This window comes from Schistocerca gregaria, chromosome 1 (assembly GCF_023897955.1).
Source record: "Schistocerca gregaria isolate iqSchGreg1 chromosome 1, iqSchGreg1.2, whole genome shotgun sequence".
Classification (NCBI taxonomy): domain Eukaryota; kingdom Metazoa; phylum Arthropoda; class Insecta; order Orthoptera; family Acrididae; genus Schistocerca; species Schistocerca gregaria.
The window spans coordinates 929,277,340-929,301,309 of record NC_064920.1 but is presented as its reverse complement, the minus strand read 5'-3'; the positions used below and the strand labels follow the sequence as shown (position 1 = coordinate 929,301,309).

At 44.0% G+C, this 23,970-nt stretch overlaps 1 protein-coding gene across 1 annotated transcript in view; it reads right to left on the bottom strand.

Moving 5' to 3' along the window:
- The window catches only part of LOC126275253 (discoidin domain-containing receptor tyrosine kinase B-like), a 185,909-nt gene that overhangs the window by 22,182 nt on the left and 139,757 nt on the right, over positions 1-23,970 (bottom strand). Inside the window, exons 9-12 of the mRNA XM_049977181.1 lie at positions 23,271-23,384; positions 17,643-17,993; positions 8,439-8,605; positions 915-1,037 (exon numbers count right to left, since the gene is read on the bottom strand). Of these exons, the coding sequence (XP_049833138.1) occupies positions 915-1,037; positions 8,439-8,605; positions 17,643-17,993; positions 23,271-23,384 (755 nt within the window). The remainder of the gene's footprint in view (positions 1-914; positions 1,038-8,438; positions 8,606-17,642; positions 17,994-23,270; positions 23,385-23,970) is intronic.

The following is a 23,970-nucleotide window of genomic DNA, read 5'->3' as shown; positions in this document are numbered from 1 at the left end:
GTACTCCACAGCAGTCATTGTACCTTGTTTACTGCCACAACCGTCACGCACGTCCAGGTGAATGTCGCTCACATCGTTATACTGCTGTCACTGGTCTGCGTCCGAGGTGCGTTGCATGTTTCTAGCAGCTGTTAGTCTAGATAAAGGCGTATCAAAACAGGATGATCGACCTGTTGTAATAAAAAAAAAACATATGGAAAGCCAACACCCTGTCGCATACACGTTGTTTCAATAAGCTTCGACCACTTTCCACAGCCGCTTACGACCGTAGGTCGCGAATGCAACTAGCTTCGCCGTTTCCGAGACTATCATTCCCAGGCGGCAGGCAGTAACAATCTGCCAATTGTTAAAGTCGCGTATTTGACAGTCTAGTATCCTTTTAGAACACTTTATGCCTGGATAGACAGTTTTATTATATAGATAAACAGTTTTAGCCAGCTCAGTTGCCATCTTCAGATTCATAATGAAAGAAGTTGCAACATATAGACATTGTACAGAATGCTCAGCACTTGCTATCTAGGCATTAAAGCGTTCAAAAAGGATACTAGACATACAGATATAGAAGATCGCCACCTGCGTTCACTGACGATATCAGGTAATCACGAAGTCGTTTACGTCAGTGGTTTTCTCCGTTCGGAGCTCGTATCTCAGCTAGAATAGATCTCCGTTCACCCATACTCCGCTTATGTACTTTCGTTATCACGTCACGTGTGTGATGCCATCAGACATTCGGTTCTGCGGTGCACAGGGGTCATAATGTTTTTGCTCATCAGTGTATAGCCCTTCTGCATTTTTCAAGTTCGGATCATACACAGAAGCATTATCCACTGCAGTGAGCAAAACGTAATTATGCATGATGTTTATAGCAATGATTTATATGGTACTAAGATAAAATCATACAGTGGAGTACTTACGGTTCCAAAGGCGCCGTCGGATATCCTGGAGATCATGCGCAACCTGTGCCTGGGGAACTCCGGCAGAGTGGCCTGCTGTAGCCGCATCTTGAGCGCCGCCAGCGCATCCTGCAGGTTGCTGGACTGTAGGCAAAAGTACAGCGTGAGCGAGGAGAACACCACCTCATGGCACAAAAACCATGTGATGTAAACGTAATATAATCTCTGACTACGTTATTTTCTTTGTTAGGCTGGATTTCCATAGAGTCCCTAGAGTCTTTAAGTGCGCTCTGCAGTACTAATTGGCAATAGCTTTTAAAGACCAGAAAATATTGATCAACACAACTTTTCCCTATATGTCACTCGTTCGTAGACTCATCTTTCAGACTCTGTTACAAGTGTCCTTCATCAGGTTGCTGTACACGTCCTTGTCGTATACATCTAGTTTCACCACGCTTCGGCCACTTTCAATAGCCGTTTACGACCGTAGGCCACGAACGCGACTAGCTTCGCCGTTTACGAGGCTATCATTCCCAGGCGGTGGGCAGTAACAATCTGCCAGTTGTGAAAGTCGCGTATTTGGTGGTTGAAATTATGTTTATTATTAAGGTCTTGGTTATATTGGTTATAATTCTTCTAAACTGGTGTAAAATCATCTTGACAGCTGAGTCAGTTTGTTAAGAACGTCATTTTATATTTTCTTAGATGAGAGGAGACAGAAGGCGTGCCTATGGTAATTTATTAATAGCAACATCATTTTAAAAAGCCGATTTTGCGCCAACACGAACCTAATTCATCAAATGTTCGCAATCCATGGAGAAAATCAAACTAGTTTTAGTATTGGTGCAAAGAACGGTCACTGTTCTGCTGTGGTATTTCAGAATCTAGTATGTCTAACACATCGATCAAAAATCCTTTCTGCTTACATCACTCAAGATGTGCCACATTCTTTGTGCAAAGCAACGTTGTGAGACGCAGTAGAAGTCAATAAATTATCTACTACGTCATCCAAGCGTTTAACAACGTCTGATTCGTAGAATCGAGGAACTGACTGACATCCTTTGCTCAGAGGTGTCGCTAGTAATGATAAAAATTACGAATGAAGCAAACAAATACTCGTTAAAGTCTTTTCCTGGGAGTAAAAACGTAAAACTAAGGAACTATGCTAGATGTAGACAATCAGGTTTTTCGAAATGGTAACTTAACACACAACTTTTATCTGACACACTTGTACATGCGAGCTGATACCTCAATCACAAGAGTTTCAGCAAATGGTGGTGTTTCCACAAGACGGTGCATTACCACCCTGGAGTTATTTGCTTGCCAATTCTTCGATGAAACCTTTCCAGACAAATGTATCTGTAGACACGGTCCAGTATGATGGCCACTACATTCACCAGACACACGCCATTTTTTGTGAGAGTCGCTAAGAATCAAGCGTTAAGTTCAACAGTTCCTGGTGTACAGACTCTTACGGCATGAATACGAGATGCAGTACAGGCGGTAAGGCAAGAGGTATTGTCAAACACATGCAAGGAATCTGAGTATCTCCTAGACTTTCTATGGACTATAAAATGGAGCACATGTAGAAGTGTATCCACAAAAATATTTCTGAGCTAATCTGGCGTTTGCAACAAACTGCGAAGCTGTATGTAGCATTGTTCCTAATTTTAAAAAATTATTATTTTTTGTTTTCACAGAGAGACTTTATGCTCACCCTGTACATTTTTACGTACTTGGTATATGAAGTGATGAACTGGCTGCTAGCATTTGTGTTGCCACTGAATATTTTAAAGGCACTTACTGCAAGTGCCAAAACGCAGTTCTCTCACATATCTCGATGCCAAGTGATGTCAATTTTGACAAATAAGGTACATGTACTGGATGACAGACAACAGATTTCGGGGATCACTTTGCAAATGCCTGTCAGTGCACAGAGCAAACGTATAAACCAAAAGTGTTTCCACTTGCAGGAACAAAATCACAACAGCGACTATAAAATCAATAGCAAATGTGAGGGAAGAAATTGTTATGTTGAGTGGTGGGCGTATTCTGATAAGGTGTTGCGCTCTGGTGGCGATCTGGTGGCGATCTTGTCGGTAAATGACAAAAGGTTCACAAATAGAAATAAGAAATAGCTATGAAACGCCAGTTGGCATGGTGATGGGATCCCACTGTCTCTAGCATCAGCGAACATCTTCATGGAGCTCGGTGACGAGCAAGCTCTGAACTCTGCGACGTTGCTTCCGTCTTCATTTCTACGGTAAATTGACGACACCTTGATGATACGTCCTCGCGGATGAAATGCACTGTAACAATGTGTCCATCACATAGACGGTGCCTATGTGAACATCAAATGCACTGTCGAGATGGCGAGGAGCGCCAAGCTACCGTTAGTATACAGAGCAAATATTATTTCTGGCGGTGACCATCTACAATCGGAAATGGACCAGCTGAGACGCATTTTTAGAGAGAATGTTACAGGAATGGAGGCATAGCAAACGCTTTCATATACCACCGATGAGGGCCTCGTGAATAGCCAAAAGAGGCCAAGCCGGCTGGATTCCTTCCACACTGTGAGGCAACAACCAGCAAGGGAGGACGCGCATTTCAGGGACATGCGCTGAGGCCAGGGTTCTGGTCTTCCTTCGAGATACGAGATATGCTACGCCTTGTTAAAGACGACGTAGACTTCCAGTGTCCTGTGTGCATGGTGTCATCTTTGAATGCCGTAGCATGTATACACAGCAGACTTTCGCACTGTTGCTTACTGCTGAAAAGACCTTGGAAACATACTTGGTAGCGGATGGGGTGTGAGCTTTGGATGTCTAGTAAAAGCGAAGACGAAAGCTTCACTCTTGTGGGGAGGCTGGAATGACTGTCCCAAAGAAGGCGCCAGCCCATCACGCCACCTGACATTACACGGTATCGAGGCAACCCGGAGTTGCTATGAGCTGCCCAACACGCACTCCCGGGCAAACGTCACTGTGGTCCTCTCTGAAAGATTGCAGAAACGCTACCGCACCTATTTAAACACAACATCATGTGAGTCCCAGTAGTCAATGTTTTTCTTTCTAATTACGCCTGGAGACGACGGGGGAGACAGCTGTCGAAAGCCATAGTGTAGTCGAATTGATGCAACTTCATATCCGAAAAGATTTTATTCGGACATGCCACCGTGAAAGGCTCCATAACAAACATTTCTTAATTATGTGAACGCTGCCAAGACTTTTACCTAATTGCTCTTCATGCATGATACAGGCGGCAGGAACGAACAGACACGCTTAAACAAGTTTTTACTCAGGTCTGAAGATGGTCATTACCGACCGAAGTTAATAACCACATTACCCTGATTACAAACAAACACTGAGATCCCAGACTGGAAGCAAATCCACGCTGAAGTTCTGTGCTCAGAGACGGGAGTTCACCATCCAGGTAGTACTGGGGCCATTGCGTGCAATATTTTCCTCCCGCGGTGCCCGGGAGCGGCCGAGATTCCACAGAGCGCCATATGCCTTCGATCGCTATGTTTACTGCCGCGCCTGATGGCAGACCGTCGGCCCGTATGCCAGCACACTGCTACCAGGCAGGATGACGGAAGACCGTACCGTCGTTGGGATTCATCTCGACTACTTCACAAATTCAGTCGTTTCTCTTATTATAGCTACAGATATCAGCCAATAGGACTCTCCTTCCATCCAGTAAAATTAAAATACGCGTGGCAGTGAGAAATTAATGCCACCTTGTTTTCCCTCATTCAGTTGGTAACGCAGTAATCATGAGTGAAGCGCACTGTAGTAGACATTTTTCTAAAGCCCACTCCCGTAACAGCGTCATTGGTTAACAGACGGCGGCATCGTTTAAGTTTAGAAAATCGTCGACATTGATGTACGTACAAGACAGCGTTCTGTGGTTGAATTCATTACTGCAGACGGTGGAACTGCCAGTGGAATGATGGGACGCTGAATAAGGAGTATAGGGACATTACAGAGTGCATCAGAACTGTTACGGCACGGTTCGTCGCTGTACAGAAGCTCGAGGGAACACACAGTTTGGTGATGCTACGCAGAGCGGTCGGCTAGGGATGACAGTGGCTTCACACAATGCCCAGCCTGCCACCAAATCGTCCCTGTCAACCAACGGGTAACAACAGATGAATTGTGTCGCGGTTATGCATCAGTAAAAGCAATGTTGTAGTCATAATTGAAAGACTGATCTACTCCCATATTTGTGGACGTTGGGTACCGAAAGTGGTAACCGACCAGGATAGAGACGACAAGGAAACTATTACGTCCAATCTACTGCAGCGGTATAGAGTGGAAGGAGAGGAGTTTCTAGCGAAAATTGTAAATGGACACTCGGATTCATTTTTATGAACCTTGCTGAGGAAGCACGGATTACATGCTCTTCTTTCGTGGTGCATAAAAACTGTGGGCAATAAAGGTGATTATGTTGTAACTGTTATCCTAAGCATATGGCATTTGCTTTTCTTCCCGACCATCGTACAGCACTCTGGAGAAGAACAGTTGCTACAGTGACCGAACAACATGACGCTATCATGATAAATCGTATATATAGTGCAAATATTGTACTAAAAGTCATCTCCGTGTCTGAAATACCTCTACGTCCATCACTTATGTTTACATATACTCCCAGTGCATTTGGAATTACTGTATTTAAATGTTGTTAAAATGCTTAGTACCAAGTGTAGAAACAATTCTGGTGGCAAGTACATTCAATTTAATAAACTATAAAAGCTCGGTATCACCAATTTCATAGTCAAGCCACATCAGTTTAGTGGAGAAACTCACCGTCTACCATTAAGAATTACAGAGGTCCTATAGCTACATCATCGCTGTGTCTAATTCTGTCACCATTGTTCATGGATTACATAAAAAAATTAGACTTTCTGGGAATTCTAACTGCGTTACAGACTCCACAATTCGTCTTTCTTCCTTAATGTATACAGAGAGTGGGGTGGGGAAAGCTTTTTGTGGAAATATTGGGGACACTACAACATGGATTAAAGAAAGTTTGTAATAAAAGCTGGGGACATCCAGTGAATAAGGACCCCCTATTTTCATTGTCGACTCGGATTCTCCGGAAAAATTTGTAACTTCTGTATGGACTAGTTTTATCGTTGCGTGGTGGATGGTGCTGCAATCTACACAAATCTGAATGGGTTACAATTCGTTGAAAAGTGATAATGGAATGATCGATGTGTTAATCAGTCTGTGATACATTTTGTATCAGTCAAATAACTGCCTGAGATGCACGGACGGTGAACATGCACCGCAGTTTGTGGTCAGACTCTCGTTTTAGGTGCAATTCCTCTAGATGCAAAGATGTAGTTCCATTGTGTAGAGCCCGCCTGTGGCTGTACCGCGAACGACGAACAAGAGAATGGCACCGTGAAGCAGTCACGGTTCACTTTACTGACAACATTCGAACTGAAAACATCTCTTCTTACACGTGCAATGATTTTAACAATTGCAGAGAGAGTAGATATCATTGCTTCGCATTTTGCATCAATTAGGCATGTAGGAGAAGATCGTAGACGGTACGCGAATCTGTCCCCTGAAAGGAAAGTTTTTTCTGCAACGACATTTCCCAGTATTATCATACTGTTTTCTACAACTAGAAGTTTTCAAGGCACATGAAGAATACGACCACGCCTGCGACGAACTAAAATACCGCAGTGGACGTTTGAGCCGTAACTGCTGCAAATCCTCACATTTTGTGGCGCCAAATAGTACGAGATACATTAATTTCGCAACGAAGTGTTCGTGCGTAATGCATAATCACAAATACCACCCATGTCACACGTCGTTGCAGCAAGCCCTACAGGGGGGCGACTTACAAAGCCGCTTGAACTTTCGCAATTGGATGCAACAACTAGCGCATAATGAGTTTCATCCAAAGGTAATTTTGATGATGAACCAAAGTTTACGAATCGGGGTCACGTGAATCGACATAATGCCCACTGGTTAAGGCAAGTCAATCTCCAGCGCTTTGGAGTGTCAGTGTTTGGTGCAGTGTGTTACGTACCTGGATAACTGGCTTCCACTTCATAGATGGTAATGTAAATGGTCGTATGAATGGTGATTTTTCAGATAATACTTTACTGCCCATTAAAATTGCTACAGAACGAAGAAGAAATGGTGAAGGCGCGAGATATAACCGACAGGAAGAATATGCTGTGATATGCAAATGATTAGCTTTTCAGAGCATTCACACAAGGTTAGCGCCGGTGGCGACACCAACAATGTGTTGATATGAGGAAAGTTTCCAACCGATTTCTCATACACAAACAGCTGTTGACCGGCGTTGCCTAGTGAAACGTTGTTGTAATGCCTCGTGTAAGGAGGAGAAATGCGTACCATCACGTTTATGACTTTGATAAAGGTCGGATTGTAGTCTATCGTGATGGCGGTTTATCATATCGCGGCATTGCTGCTCGCGTTAGTCGAGATGTAATGACTGTTAGCAGAATATGGAATCGGCGGGTTCAGGAGGGTAATACGGAACGCCGTGCCAGATCCCAACGGCCTCGTATCACTAACAGTCGAGATGACAGTCATCTTATCCACATGGCTGTAACGGATCGTGCAGCCACGTCTCGATACCCGAGTCAACAGATGGGGACGTTTGAAAGACAACAACTATGTGCACGAACTGTTCGACGACGTTTCCAGCAGCATGGACTATTAGTTCGGCCACCATGACTGCGGTTACCCTTGAGCTGCATCACAGACAGGAGCGCCTAGATGGTGTACTAAATGACGAACCTGGGTGCACGAATGGCAAAACGTAATTTTTTCGGATGAATCCAGGTTCTGTTTACAACATCATGATTGTCACATCCGTGTTTGGCGACATCGCGGTGAACAGACATTGGAAGCGTGTATTCGTCATCGCCATACTGGTGTATCACCCGGCCTGATGGTTACCTCTTGTTCGCATTGAAGGCACTTTGAACAGTGGACGTTGCATTTCAGATGTGTTACGACCCGTGGTTCAACCCTTCAATCGATCCCTGCGAAACCCTACATTTCAGCAGGGTAATGCACGATCTCGTGTTGCATGTCCTGTACGGGCCTTTCTGGATACAGAAAACGTTCGACTGCTGCCCTGGCCAACACATTCTCCAGATCTCTCACCAATTGAAAACGTCTGGTCAGTGTTGGCCGAGCAACTGGCTCGTCGCAATACGCGTCATTACTCTAGATGAACTGTGGTGTCGTGTTGAAGCTGTATGGGCAGCTGTACCTGTACACCCGATCCAAGCTCTGTTTGACTCAATGCCCAGGTCTATCAAGGCCGTTATTACGGCCAGAGGTGGTTGCTCTGGGTATTGATTTCTCAGGATCTATGCACGCAAATTTATTGAAAATGTAATCACATGTCAGTTCTAGTATAATATATTTGTCCTATGATTACCCGTTTATCATCTGCATTTCTTCTTGGTGTAGCAATTTTAATTGACAGTCGTGTATTTGGTTGTGATTACGAGCTTGAAGAGGATCTGACTGAGAGCGTACCGACCTTGTTGCTGGCGGAGCTGTCCGACTTGGTGGCGGTGGAGGTGGTGCTGCGGCTGGTGGAGGAGGCGGCCGGCGTGTGGCGGTCGCTGCGCGCGGGCGGCGGCGTCGCTAGGAACGGCGGCAGCGACAGCCCTCCCTGCTCCGGCACCGCGTACTCGTGCGACGTCTCTGCCGAACACAGAGGCACAGTGGCGCTACAGAACGGCTGCGAGAATGTCCGCGAATGGTCAGTGTGTAAGGGCTACCCGTGACGGAGACCAAAGCAGGCGGTTGGGACCGGAATTACTCCATGCGCCGGCCGGGGTGGCCAAGCGGTTAAAGGCGCTTCAGTCTGGAACCGCGCGACCGCTACGGTTGCTGGTTAGAATCCGGCCTCGGGCATAGATGTGTGTGATATCCTTAGGTTAGTTAGGTTTAATTAGTTCTATGTTCTAGGGGACTGATGACTTTAGACATTAAGTCCCGTAGTGCTCAGAGCAATTTGAACCAATTTTGAACTCCATGCCACCTACGTAATGTATACTACGAGGATGTTTTGATACGTTCTCGCCCTCGCTCGTAGATGGCAGCACTAGATGTGAGATTTTCTTTTCCAGGAGTCGTGTGATATTACAAGTTATTCCACTCAGCAGCTGGCTGCAGGGAGCTGTCTGAAGTAAGGCCACGGAATGATTTCTCCTTACTGGTGAAAGTCAAGTGTTATGCCGTGATGAACTGCAATTCATTCGAGAATCATTATTGCATACAGTGACTCTTGAGTTGCAACAAGTAGGCTTTCAAATTAAAACGATGTCATTAAAGTGTCCAAGGTTTTCATCTATGTGAAGAAAGCCTGAAAAGCCCAACCACGCCAAATATCGTCGCGAATTTGAACCACTTACTCTTCAAAGATTGGAGTATGAAGGTGAGCAAAATTGTCAAAATTATAAGGATTTCAATGAAAGGTCTGGCCATATTTTGCATGATGAACTCCTACGCGGAGGCGTTTTGCAAGAACGGTGCCCCGCCTGCCAACGACACGACAACTTCCGCAGAGTATTTGGCGTATTTTTCGAAAGACAATAATGATTTTCTGTGTTGGTATGTGACAATGGATCAAAAACAGATTCACTACTGCACACCGTAACCAAGAAACAAAAACAAAAAAGAAAAAAACAATTCAACTAAGATGGTTCTTTAGTTCCCAAGGAGCCAAGATATCATCAGCGAGAAAGGCCATGTCAAAAAAATTCTGTTGTGACATTACTGTCACGTATCATCATGCGATGTTGTTTTACTTCTCTGCAGCTACTCGTATTTCACGATTGTTATTTTTTGAGTACTGAGCTTGTGTGGTCGAGAGAAAAATTTTGTATTTTTCGCAGTTTTGCATTTTTCGCACTGGACTGTGCATTACCAGTGTGGTCACAGCGTCGTGTCGTTGGCAGGAGGCAGTCTGCGAATGTCATTACTAGAAGTGCGAGAGGGACAATTTTCATGGAAATGACGCTACCACCGGCTTTGTACTAGCCGTAGGCAAGGGGCGTCACGTCGTCACAGATGTCTCTAGAGAATAACTGTGTTTGAGTTTTTTATCTTCCTTCATGAACATTAAAGGTCAAGACCCTGCGACACAGTTCAGGCCAGTATGATAAAGATAGTTCCATTCACTTCAAAATTTTTGTTTGAGTTACGTCGTCGCTCGACTTGGTCTGAGGCCTGTCCAACGAGGCAACGCTCATCAAGCTGCTACCAACCTTCTGTTTGTTAATGTACGTTTTGTATGATAAGAGTGGTAGATTTCTGCTACATTGCTCTTGTTCTTTCTTTTTTTTTTGTGAAATAAGCGAAATTTTTGTCCACCAGATTGGTAGCTCCACTGAGTCATTCCCTCATTTGTGAAAGTAGACTTTGGAGGCCCACGTACTGGAATTCTGGGGATGTGGCTCCTGGCCACTACTGAGAGAGTCATTTCGAGCCGACCTTTGGTGCTAATTGGCACACACTAGCTGATTTGGAGACAGTTAAGTGTCGCAAATTGCGGTATCTCTATCTACATTCTGACCATCTCGTTACTTGATTATGTGTCACACAATTTGTGTTGTTTAGTTTGGTTATAATTTATGGCATACTGTTATATCGTTGGCTTTTATTTCAGGAGTTCCACAGATGGGCAAATCTTGTTGCATTTTCTCTATACACTCTTCCACGCCTTTTGGTACCATTCCAAGGTGCTACAGTAATCTTGTAAATTGGACCTGAGCTTAAGAAACTTATCTTCTCTGGTAATTTTATTGTGATTTACATCAGTAATTAGAGCACATAAATATCTGCCAATCTTAGTCTTGACTTAGATTCTAAGATCCTTTACACCGTCCTACAACTTTTCTATGGTATGGCGACCCACTAATCATAAATATCACCTGATGTACAACCAATTTGTGGTTCCCACTGTGACAGTTTTTCAGTTGTTCACAATGGCCAAACTCAACGATCAGTCATATAGAGAACTCAGAGAAAAGAACCAACATTTCGCTTCTCATCTTGTATGATCAAAGTTTGGTCATATAGTGAGCATTACGCTGTATGAGTCTGATCTGGGACAGACCTTTCAACAACTTTCACTATTAATTGTATAATTTGGGGATATTATTGGAAACTTATTACACACAGGACGCAAATATTCAGAAAAGGACCTGGTTAACAAAAAAATTCCTTCTTCAAGACAGTGCCGGAAAATCCACCCTCTTTCCCAGCTGTGACTCTCTCTGACTTCCATCTTTTCCAAAAAGCATAAGTCTTCCTTTGTGGTTTGGATTTTTGTCCAAACTATAATCAATTACAGCTATATACGATTATTTTACAGCACTTTCAGAGGGACAACACAAATGGAATAACTCCACTGGGTTGACTTGAGATTATGTCGATAAATAAAAGATTTTAAAACAGGAATTCTCGTTTTCGCTTTATTGCCGAGAATATTTCAGACCACTGATATGGGAGTAAAATTACTCTTTTCTATACAACTTTTATCTTGCTTGTTTTTTTATGGTAAAATATTGATTTCGTCCATATAATAATTTATGTAGCCATATATATGGAGAAAGAGCAGTCCACACTCATCACTTAGCTGACGAGTAACAATTACAAAACGTTCAGCAAATGGTTCACCAGAGATTCTAGAGTGAATAACTGCGTTAACTGAATAGGACAGGTAAGTGAAGATGCAACACGATCCAGGCAGCGAAGGTAAAGGAATTGGCTCTATAAACGGGAGCAGGACAAGCACATTAATCAGCCAATGTTGATTTGCTTTATTACAAATAACTCTTTCAACAACATTGGCGTTTTTACATTTTTCTAATCAAATTGAATATGAGGCTGTGATGGTCTGGAATTGAGGGACGCCTTCGCCATTTTGTTATTTACTTAAGTTTATTATATCGGTATGTATGCATTACTAGTTGAGTAAGTAAATGTTTTCCGGTGAAATATTTCCGTCGTATGGTGCAATGCAATCAGTTAAGCATAGATAAAGGAAAACATCCTGTCGCGAGGAGCAGTGTAGAGAAAGGTATCGGTCTTGGTCCGAACAAAACAACTATCACGGCGTTTCCCTCGTGTGAAGTATAGAATTCATGGAAACTATAACCTGACCGCATAGCAACTCTCCTGCCGGCAAACAGTCCTATGACACTGTACAGAAGTTAACGCTAAAATGGGAGACACGAAAAGTGTAGACAGTGCTGAGACAGTTGGATCATCTGCTTAGCAGCTTCACCGACCATCTTTTGAACGCAATACATCAGAGATTCTGCGTTCCTTGGTTTCGACAAGTGTTTGGAAGATTTTCGGGGGTACGTAGCACCAGATGTAAACGGCGCACCCTGAATCACTTTTGCCTTCACCAGCAGTGTGGCTTGTGTGAGATTCCCGTCTGTCGTGCTTTAAAGGCCGGACAAATCGCTCACCTCTGTGTTCAGTGGTGAGGCGTCGACATCCAGTGCCTCGTACTCCGCACATGATTTCACCCACCGTCCATGAACCATTTCCCATAGATAGGCGAAAGTTTTCGCAAATTGCGAATACGATTAAGTATCGGATTTACAGTTTATTAGCGGCACGTAATAATTTATACTGAACCGGGACTTTAACGTTGATTACCTACTTATTAAGAGCGTTCCTGTTAACGACTACGGCTGTCCAGGCAAGGCACGCTTCGCGGGCCAATCCAAACCTCCATGTGTTATCGTCCCTTGTTGCTTGCACACTTTCTGTGATTCCTGCACAGGGAGGGACATCGTTATTATGGCCGTTCTGGCTTCTCTTGGGATGTAATACAATTGTACAACTTTTTTATTTTAGGTCTTTATAATAGTATGCAAAGTCCTCCTGACTTGTGTGCATTTTTGAAGGAGATTGCATATTAATGACGCTGTAAAATACGGGCACTGCTCTCTTGTACTTTCTACAGAAAGCGGTCGCTGTGGCCGAGCGGTTCTAGGCGCTTCAGACCGGAGCCGCGCTGCTGCTACGGTCGCAGGTTCGAATCCTTCCTCGGGCATGGATGTGAGTGATGTGTTAGGTTTAAGTAGTTCTAAGTCTAGTGGACTGATGACCTCAGATGTTAAGTCCCATAGTGCTTAGAGCCATATTCTACAGACGCTGACGGCCGTAGCATGCGAGCAACCGATCGGTTCCCCGTTTTCGTCATGCTCATTCGCTGGTGCCGGGCCGTAATAATTCGCTCTCTGTCAAAGTTTTTATGTCAGGGTTTCCCCATTTTCCGATCATATTTTTGCTAAAATGATTGCTAGGGTTGGAACATTAATGGCGGCAACCATATATTTACAACCTACACAAAATAGTACAAGTTTCAAGGTTTTACTCACCTTCAATGTAGTCCCTAGCATTGTACATAACAAGTTGCCAGCGATGCGGAAGACGTAGGATACCCTTAGCGGCGTCGGTAGTGCGAGTAAAGCGGTCTATTACCAACGAATGTCTGTAATAGCACTGATGCGAATAGCATGAAGTTTTCTTTCGATTTAGGAATCATTAAAGTCACAAGGGAGACTTTTCGCAGGCCATGTAAAGAAATGAACAGCTTAGAGAAATAAAGGGTAATACCTTCTGCAGGATCCTCCCATCATTTTGCAGCAAAAACGCTCGGGCGCATGTGGCACAAATTGTGATTAATTATTTCGACCGATAGTGCTGGGAAGTGCTGCACAACCCACCGCACACCCAGGAAGTAAGTCCTTGTAAGTACAACATGACTCTTAATTTCAAGATAGCACTTCATGGCACTGACTTAAGAACAGTTACAGACATTCATTGAGCAACGGGCCGCTCCAGTCGCACTATAAACGCAACTGTCGCTGCTACGGGCATCCTACGATTTCCGGATCGCTGGCAATGGGTTATATACAATACTTGAGACTGTAGAGCAATAACACTCTGGGAACGAGTTTTTTTGTATGTATTGTAAATAAATAGTAATAAAGTTCAACTGCCTTTACATTGCAGCAAGAGCTGTCATTGTCACTTGACAATGGAGTTCAGCGTTCAACACTGGTCGTGACTATCTAGTATCGGATGGTTATAATTAAAGTGCAGCTTCTCACGGAGGTCTAGTGCGGGCTGTAATTATTTTATAGTAGCGAAACGTTATGATAGAGAAACTAATGAGTTGACTCGGAATCGATTTACGCTGGAACAAAACAAGTTCCACTTTCGGTCACCGGGTGCAAATCCGGCGCTATACACTGTTTGCATAATGGTGTGAAAACCACGCCGTCTTTTAACGAACCGTAACGGTTAGTAAGAAAATCAGCTTATACCTTTCTCATTTGTTTGACCTTTACTGCACACGTCCTGTTCCCAACCCATTACACGTGGAACGATTTCTTCGCATTCACGGAGCCAGATTTGCACCTGGTGGCCAAAAGTGGAACAACTTTATTCTAGCGTAAACCGGTTCAGCCCTAACGCATTAGCATTGAAACATCCCCTTAGAAAAAATTAAAAGTGACAGTGCTGATTAAACTCTTACTTTATTTGACACAGAAAATGCTGAGTAAAACTGAACGTACTCAGACATTTCTCTCTTTACTTATTCTGATCATCACTACACTGACACACAATATTTTTAGCGCAGCGCAGTCTTACTTTCAATAATCCCTACAAAAGAATGGCCTTAACTAACGATTACCTATACCTTTCATGAGTCACTTACCTCAAAAAAATATTCGTTACTCGAACTACTGCAATACTGAGATCGCCAATACTGCCACCAAAATAAAAGGTTCTAACTACTGGGGGCACTAACTATTGATAGGCACAGTTAGCAAATGAAAGATTTTGATAGAGAACAAACAATGTATTTACGTTAATAACGTTGAAAAGTCATATGTACCGGGTGATCAAAAAGTCGGTATAAATTTGAAAACTTAATAAACCATGGAATAATGTAGATAGAGAGGTAAAAATTGACACACATGCTTGGAATGATATGGGGTTTTATTAGAACGCTCCCTCCCCCCTCCCAAAAATCAAAGTATTGAGGGACGCGTGAAAGATCTCTTGACCACGTCGTTTGGTGATGATCGTGTGCTCAGCCGCCACGTTCGTCATCCTTGCTTCCCAGGGCCCCAGACCTCAGTCAGTGCGATTATTGGCTTTGGGGTTACCTGAAGTCGCAAGTGTGTCGTGGTCTACCGACATATCTAGGGATGCTGAAAGACAACATCCGACGCCAATGCCTCACCATAACTCCGGACATGCTTTACAGTGCTGTTCACAACATTATTCTCGACTACAGCTATTGTTGAGGAATGATGATGGACATACTGACCATTTCCTTACTTTGTAGAATGAAGGCTTTCACGACCGGGTGACATGGCTGTTGATATACTTTCCGGGATATGAGGCCGTGGTCCAAGAACTTTTTCTGCTCCTTACGTTTCGTCCAGGACTGCGCTGGACTTCCTCAGAGGCGCTGCTCCGCTGAGTCTTGCCGACTGACTGGTCGGGTGTCTGAGAGCGACTTATATATTGTGAGAAAGGGGGGCGTGGTTCAGGTGACACATGATGAGCAGTGATAATCCATAGCAAAGATAAGGTTGACTATAGATTTCCACCTTGTCAAGATAAAAATTGTTAGCAATTTTGTAGAGCCACTGCCCATATATCGCTGAGTTTCATAGCCTCCACTTTCCTATTAACATTATCGTGATATTTACATAAAATTCACCCAAAAATACAGTTTACCATGGAAATAGAAAAGAATAACAGAATATCTTTCTTGGATGTCTTAGTTATGAGACGGTCCGATAGAAGCTTGGAATATAACGTTTTTCGGAAGGCAACACATACGGACAGATATTTACATAAAAATTATAATCATCATCCACAACAAAAAAAGGGTGTCATAAAAAGTCTTGTCGATCGAGCGCAACGGATATGTACACCTGAACACTTGGATGCTGAAGTGAAACATCTGAAGCAGGCTTTTGAAAAAAACGGCTACTCAAAAAAAAGAGATAAATAGAATTTTGCGTCCAAGGAACAGAAGACCAAAAGATAAGAATGAACCACAACGACAGAAAAATACAGTAGTTCTCCCTTTTATTAAGAAAGTAACAGATCGGATCGGTAAGATCTTAAGAAAACATGACATAACACCGGTCTTTAAACCAACAAAGAAAATAAGTCAAGTACTACGATCTGTGAAAGATAAACGCCCTCCTCTGTCGACATGTGGTGTGTATAAACTTCCATGTACCTGTTGGAAAGTTTATATTGGTACTACCGAAAGATGCGTAAATACGCGACTAAAAGAGCATAAAAGTCTTTGTCGACTTGGAAAAATAGAAAAATCAGCTGTAGCGGAACATGCTCTTCAACCAGGAAACCACCAAGTGAAGTTTTCGGATACCGAAGTTTTATCTACAACGTTAAATTACTATCCACGCCTATACAGAGAAGCTATTGAAATTTATAAACATCACGATAATTTTAATAGGAAAGAGGAGGCTATGAAACTCAGCGATATATGGACTGTGGCTCTACAAAATTGCTAACAATTTTTATCTTGACAAGGTGGTAATCGATAGTCAACCTTATCTTTGCTATGGATTATCACTGCTCATCGCGTGTCACTTGAACCACGCCCCCCTTTCTCACAATATATAAGTCGCTCTCAGACACCCGACCAGTCAGTCGGCAAGACTCAGCGGAGCAGCGCCTCTGAGGAAGTCCAGCGCAGTGTTGGACGAAACGTAAGGGGCAGAAAAAGTTCTTAGACCACGACCTTACATCCCGGAAAGTGTACCAACAGCCATTTCCTTACTTTGTTATGCTAATTATTGCTATTGTGATCAGTAAAGTGACATCTGTCGGACATTTTTTGAACTTTTGATTTTTTTGGGGTTCCAGTAAAACCCCATGTCATTCCAAGCATGTGCGTCAATTTGTACCTCTTTATCTACATTATTTCGTGATTTATTCAGTTTTCAAATTTATACTGACTTTTTGATCACCCAGTATATCTATCAATTCATGAAATACATCTTTACAAATTTCCTTTTTGTGGCGCACACACGTCCAGGTCGTCCGCTTATTGTAACCTCTCAAAACTCTGGCATCTCTCTCTCACTGCTGGCAGCTCACCTCCAACTGCCCAACACTAGACAAGCGAATATTCCAACAATGCCAACCAGCCACAGAATGCAGTCAGTGACTTTCTTACAGAGCGCTACGTGGCGTTACCAACATGAAAACGTAAACAGCCCACTTACACCATATCTACCAAGTTTCGCTGCTATACGGTAATTACAGCACACACTGGACCTCTGTGAGTAGTTGCACTTTAATTAGACACCCCTTATTACGCAGTGGGTAATGTTTCTAGTCTAATTCGGCACTGTTTCTAGTCTAATTCTCTGTCTCTCTCTCTCCCTCTCTCTCTCTGTCTCTCCGTGTGTGTGTGAGTGTGTGTGTTAGAAAGCCCGAACGAATACTACTACAACTGGAACAACCAGTATCCCGTATTACGTCATACACTTCCGAGCTACTTCCCAGTTCCCTCGACGCCTGTACGACGAGAACGAGGAAATACTATACTTCTGGGAGGTGAATTACAGCTGCGGAACGAGATGGACAGCAGTGGGAATGAGGTGAAATTGGAGCGAGGCGGACACGCGATCCCGAGCGGCTCGCTTACCAGACTGCGTGGCGAGGCACTTGTCGATGACGCTGCTGTAACTGTAGAAGGGCTCCTGGTAGTCCTGGAAGTCGCGGTGCGCGGGTCGCAGCAGCGGGTCCAGCGTGCCGCGCAGCGCCTCGCAGTCGCGGACCGCGTCGCCGCGGAACGCCGCCGCCTCGTCGGCGGCAGAGCCGGCGCCGCCGCCCGCCGCGGCGGACACCTTGCAGGGCAGCGGCGACGGGAAGGCCTTGCGGCGGCGGTGGCGCGCCACGGCCACGTACACCAGCGCCGCCAGCAGCAGCGCCACAGCCGACAGCACGCCCACCACGGCCGCCAGGTAGCTGGTCGGCTCCTCGCGCGCCGTCGTCACTGCCGACAGCGAGACACCTCGTGTAAAACGACGAGCTACTGCTTCATCTGGGCGAGGCATAGGGCGTCGCGCAACGCGATGCGTTTAGAGCCACTGTCAGGGATGTTTCTCGAAGACCAAACTCAGGGAAGAACAGTATGCGCACCAGGTGTGCCCAGATGAAAAGGTCACAACAGTTATATGAAAGGAAACTTCAATAACAATATTACCCACTCACCAGTCACATTAAAGGGACCACCTGCCAAAAGCCTGAGTAAACACATTTAGCAGCGGGGGCCGCTGCGAGATGAGCAACAAGAGAGACAATGGGATTCCTGAAGCTACAGACAGGGATGTGGAGCCATGCAGACACCAGTGCCGTGGTTTCTCGATTGAGGATCCACGGCGCAAACAAACCGATGGAGCCGGCCGCGGTGCCCTAGCAGTTCTAGGCACTCAGTCCGGAACCGCGCGACTGTTACGGTCGCAGGTTCGAATCCTGCATCGGACATGGATGTGTGTGATGTCCTTAGGTTTGTTAGTTTTAAGTAGTTCTAAGTTCTAGGTGACTGATGACCACAGATGTCCCATAGTGCTCAGAGCCATTTAAAGTAAACCGATCGAGTTGATGCCATATATTCTCGATGGGTTTAAATCCTGGTACGGTGGTGGCCAGGGCGGTAAGGGAAACTCATCCTCGTGCTCTTCGAACGATGCACGTAGACTGCGACTTGTGTGACACGCTTCATTGTCCTTCAGGTGGGCACCAGAGTGCCGAGGGAGAACAATCTGCACGTAGAGGTGGACATGGTCCCCAAGGATACATGCATATTCGTGTTGACACACTGTGCCTTCCAGAATAACGGGAACGCCTATGAAAAGCCACGAAGATATACCCAAGACCAAAACGCTCCCACATCATTGCAGAGACTTTGCTTTCAGTTGTTTCACGCCATACACACCAACGGCCATCTGTCCGAGTGAAAAGTAAAACGTGCGTCTGAAAAGGCCATCTGTCGCCGCTCACAAGGGGAAGGCCTCAGACACGGTCAACCAATACGGCTCAGATTTGACAGGTCGCTTGTGTACAACCTAAAACGAAGGAATCTAAGATATTTTGGGTCAACACCCCCTCTATTTTGAGAAAATCACCCCTAAAGGTTATGACGAGCAATCGACTCAAAATTGGCGGAATCGATAGATAATTGTAAATAGACAATTTTTCGTCATCAGTATGGGGTCCGAAAACGCATACTTTTCCAGAAATCCAGGTAAGAAACTTCTACAACTGCCTCTTGTGTACCCACATGGTAAACACTTTTCGCCGACAGCACCGTTAGCGCAACGGCCAAGGTAACTGGCTGGGAATCGGAGAACCCGGGTTCGAATCTCGAAGAAACCTAGCAGATGTTCTTATTTTCGTTTGTATTTTTCCATATCTCGATTGATAAAAGTGAGGACACGTAACAGTGACCGGAAGAGCCATTGTAAAGTGACCTGGAGTAACATTGTAGTTGTTTACTATCCCAAGAGGTTTGAGAAATTTGTTTGTCTACCTTATTATTATCATTCCTTATTGATTTACTTACCTTATTAACCCTCCTATCCCTATCAATTGACAAACGGAAAAATTCAAATGAAAATAATAACATCCGCTAGGTTTCTTCGAGATTCGAACCCGGGTTTTCCGATTTCCAGCCAGTTACCTGAGCCGTTGTGTGTTCATTTTTTTCCGATAAGCGTTTATCATGTGGGTACAGAAGCGGCAGTTGTAGAAGTTTCTTACATAGATTTCTGGAAAAGTATGCGTCTTTGGACCCCATATCTATCGTTACCTCCAATTTTGAGTCGATTGATCGACATAATCTTTAGAGTTGATTTTTTTCAAAATTGCGGGGTTGTTGACCCAAAATATCTTAGAGTCCTTCGTTTTAGGTTGTACACAAGCGACATGCCAAATCTGAGCCGAATCGGTTGGCCGTGTCTGAGGCCTTCCCCTTGTCAGTGGACGTCGATTTGCGATATTGGCGTGAAATTTCTAGTGTTAATCACCGAACAGCCGTTAGCATGGGTGCACGTACCTGTCGCCTGCTGCGGAGGCGCATACAAAGCAACGTTCGCTCAGGAGAAATTGTTGGTACCCCGTGGTTCATGTGGGTGCTCACTTGCACATCTACTGTCGCAGCCGTCGTGCACCCCCGTCGTGTATGTGCCGTGCTGCAACGCAGTTGCCTCGGCTCCGGTTTTGGATAGCGCCATTTTGCCATGCACGTTATACTTTAACTACGGCGGCAAGCTAACACTTTACAAACTTAGCCGTTTCGGAAATGCTTCCACACCTGTCCCGAAAGTCAGTTATCATGCTCTTTTGGACGTCGGATAAATCGCTCCGTTTCAACATTATGATAACGACTGCACTGTTTTCCATGTCACCCCTCTCCCCGTCCCCCAGGACACGTTTTCTATACACTCCACTGTCTGTGTCTGGAGGTTGCATGTTGATGTCGAACAAAGGTGACGCTCACACTGACGTGACTGCATGTGGAACAATATAATTACACGTAATTGCCATTGAAATTAATCCATCGATCCCAGCGCATAGTAAAGGAGTGGATGGTTTCCGCGGAGGAACTTCTGTATTGCTGGCGGATACCTGCACTTCCTTGTGACAAATGAATCTCTGAATTTTCACTGGTTGCTATAAGGGGCCGAAGGTTAGCGAGTCACATGGAGATATCAGGAACCTAAGGAGAATGTTCTGAGATCTCCCATAGAAATTTTTCAGGAAGGTCTATGGTCTTGTTGGCCATACATGCTGCCTCATAATGCTACCACCAACGGAATACTGCTCTCCGCAAACCTCTTTGATCATGCGATGAGTTTGCGAACAACGATACCCTTCTGCGCGAAGAAACTGGATAACTGCTCTTTGTGCTGATCAGGGGGAATCCATCATACAACAAACTGCGGGAAAACCTCTCCCGAAATTGCTACAAAGTCTTAACTCAGCTTGTGCAACTGGAAACATTACGACATCATCTCTCAGTAAAAACATTCGACCACTGGGATTACATTCAACACCACTAGAGCGAAGGTCTCCTTTTTAATAGGGCACACCTTATACGAATAGACGAGGCTATTCCGAGCTTACGACTAATCTTACACTGAAGAAAGACAAACCCACAGATACAGCGTTATAGATTTAGCGAAAGCTTTTGACAGTGTTTTGAAATAAATGAGGCAAAATACAGGTAGCAAAATTTCTCTACTACTCGTACAGAAACGAGATTGCAGTTAAATCAAAGGACGTGAAAAGGTAGCAATAACGGACAATGGTGTGATGCTTGTAGCCTCTCCCTCAATGATGCTCATTTCTACATTGGCAAACAGTAAAGGAAATTAAGTAGGAGCTAACATTAAGGGAGAAGAAATAAAAACTTTGTGGTTTGCGGATGACATTGTAATTCCGTCAGAGACGGCAAAATACTTCAGAGACCAGTTAAATGAAACACATAGCGTCTTGGTAACGGGTTATACGATGAACATCAACAAAAGTAAAGCAAGGGCAACGGAATGAAGGTGAACTAAATTAGGTGATGCTGAAGGTTGGGTTTTGCTATTTGGGCAGCAAAATAAGTGAGGCCGGGTGAAGAAGACAGGAAATAAACTGCGGACTACCAACAGCAAGGAAAGAGTTTCTGAAAAAGAGTAATTTGTTACCATCGAGTATAAATTTCAGTGTTAGAAAGCCTTGCCTGAAGGTACTTATATAGAGTGCAGCATTTTATCGAAGTAAAACGCGGACGATAAGCAACTCAGACCTTTTGTGTTCAGTAGACTACTGTATATAACTCTATTTCTTAAATTTTACACCACGCGTTTTGTTATGTAGTTTGCACTGGTATTATTATTGTCTTGACACAGGAGCTTGAAGATTTAGTGCAACGCCGAAACTGATAGCAAAAATAAATGGCTCTGATCACTATGGGACTTATCATCTGTGGTCATCAGTCCCCTAGAACTTAGAACTACTTAAACCTAACTAACCTAAGGAGACCATACACATCCATGCCCTGCCTACCGGGCAGCTATATAATCCTCACAGGGTCTCGGTGTTGTGTTGTCCTCATCATCGACGAACAAGCTGCCGAAATGGAATCAAATAAAGGTACTTACACTACGCAGCCGAACAACCCTAGCGGTTGATCTCCAGACCCAAGAATGCTATACGATCAGTTCATTTGATTTACTAATATTTTACTGGTACGTAAATGAGATGAGGCAGCCACAATAAGAACGACTCAGTGCAGAGGAAATGGCTGATTGATGCTTCAGACATGTATTTAAATACCGCGAGAGCTCTCCCTTAACTGCACAACGATACAAGATTGTGTGTCGTGTTAGATCACGAACACAGGCATCGCAAGCACTCCAGTCTGATGAAGGAGAAATCAGCTGTCAGAGCAGCTTATATACCGCAGAAAATTTGGTGATCATATATCATAGCTCAAGTTTTCTTTAGCAAAACGCCTGCGATACACTATCAGTGATGATAGCATCTGAGAGCCTAGACCTCATTGTGATCAGTGATGTCAAAATAAAGACTACCTGATGTAGAAGTTTCTCGTGCGCCCTATTAGCGAGTAAAATGGCAACACTTTTTTTTTTCTCATTTTACAAATCACCTTTCTGTTTGTCACAAACTGTAGTGGTTCTGGCAACTAGAGGAATTTCATCTACTAGTGAGACTCAGATTTCAACACATGTCTGCTAATTTTTTGCACATCATCGTCGTTGCAGTTGTTTTCCCGTTTTAGCTTGACCTGAGATAATTTCATAGCCGTATTTTTTGGTGTAGAATAGACATAAGTGGTCTCCTTTATAGTTACAATAATGAGCATCCCTAAAAACACTTAATTAGCTAGGTCCTTAAAGCAACAGGGTGCAGTGATGCAGTTACAAACAGTTGCACGATAGTAAAATTTATGAAGTGAGGTTTCCTTCTCTTGTGTAACCTACATGATTGACAGTACAAATTTACCTGAATGGTCTAAATACAGGAAAAAGGTAGAAATTAAAGTGTCTAAACAGTAGCAGAAAAGAGTGAAGAGAATTTAGGAGAAATGGACAGAATCATAGTTCACAGACAACTGGCTAACATGGGAAACCCGCTCTCGGATTCCGACTAGTCAAAAATTCATACACTCCACAAAAAGAGCTACAGTCTTAAGTAACTTAATATGAATTGAACTTCGTTAAGCATGTATTTCTGAGAAAGTGATATTCCAGGTACTTACCAGGAAGTTCACTGGAACTTGGTTTGGTTTTCGGTTTGTCCGTCGAGCCAGCAAGAACGGGATGGACAACGGACGTGCCCAGGTCGTCGTCGGTAAAATTACCGTGGGCGACATCTGTAAGAGAGACAGGCAGTTAACATTGATGACTGTGTGTCTTTAATTACCACTGAGTGGCGAAGGGGCATGGCAGCGGTCTGATGTGAACTCTAAAAATTTTTCCCTGCGAAGTTAATGTTCAAACAATTTTCTGGCTTGCAGCCGGTCGTCGATCAATTCATCGCACAATATTTCGACTCGGCACCTGGCAATCGTCTTCAAGTGAGCCATCGAAGACTGATAGCGTAGGTCTGTTTGGCCACTGAAAAGGGATTAAAACCAGAACCAATCTCTTGTACTGCAGTGGAGTGGTGCAGCAGTATTCTGACTGCACCTGTGTACTATACGATAGTTCTATTCCGAACCCTCAACATCTATAGCCAGTGACATTTTGCATCAGTTACCTGCATTAAAAAAAAGAAAGAAAGAAAGAAAGAAAGAAAGAAAAAAGAAATGATAGTCATAGAACACATAGTTGCAGTTAAATTTTGGTGTTTCATTCATGTTGCTTAACACGTGTTATCTTCCCTGATAAACAGCGAAAACAAAAAAACTTCATCACATTTTTCTTCCTCTTATTTTACTAAGTCTTGCAGTTATCGGT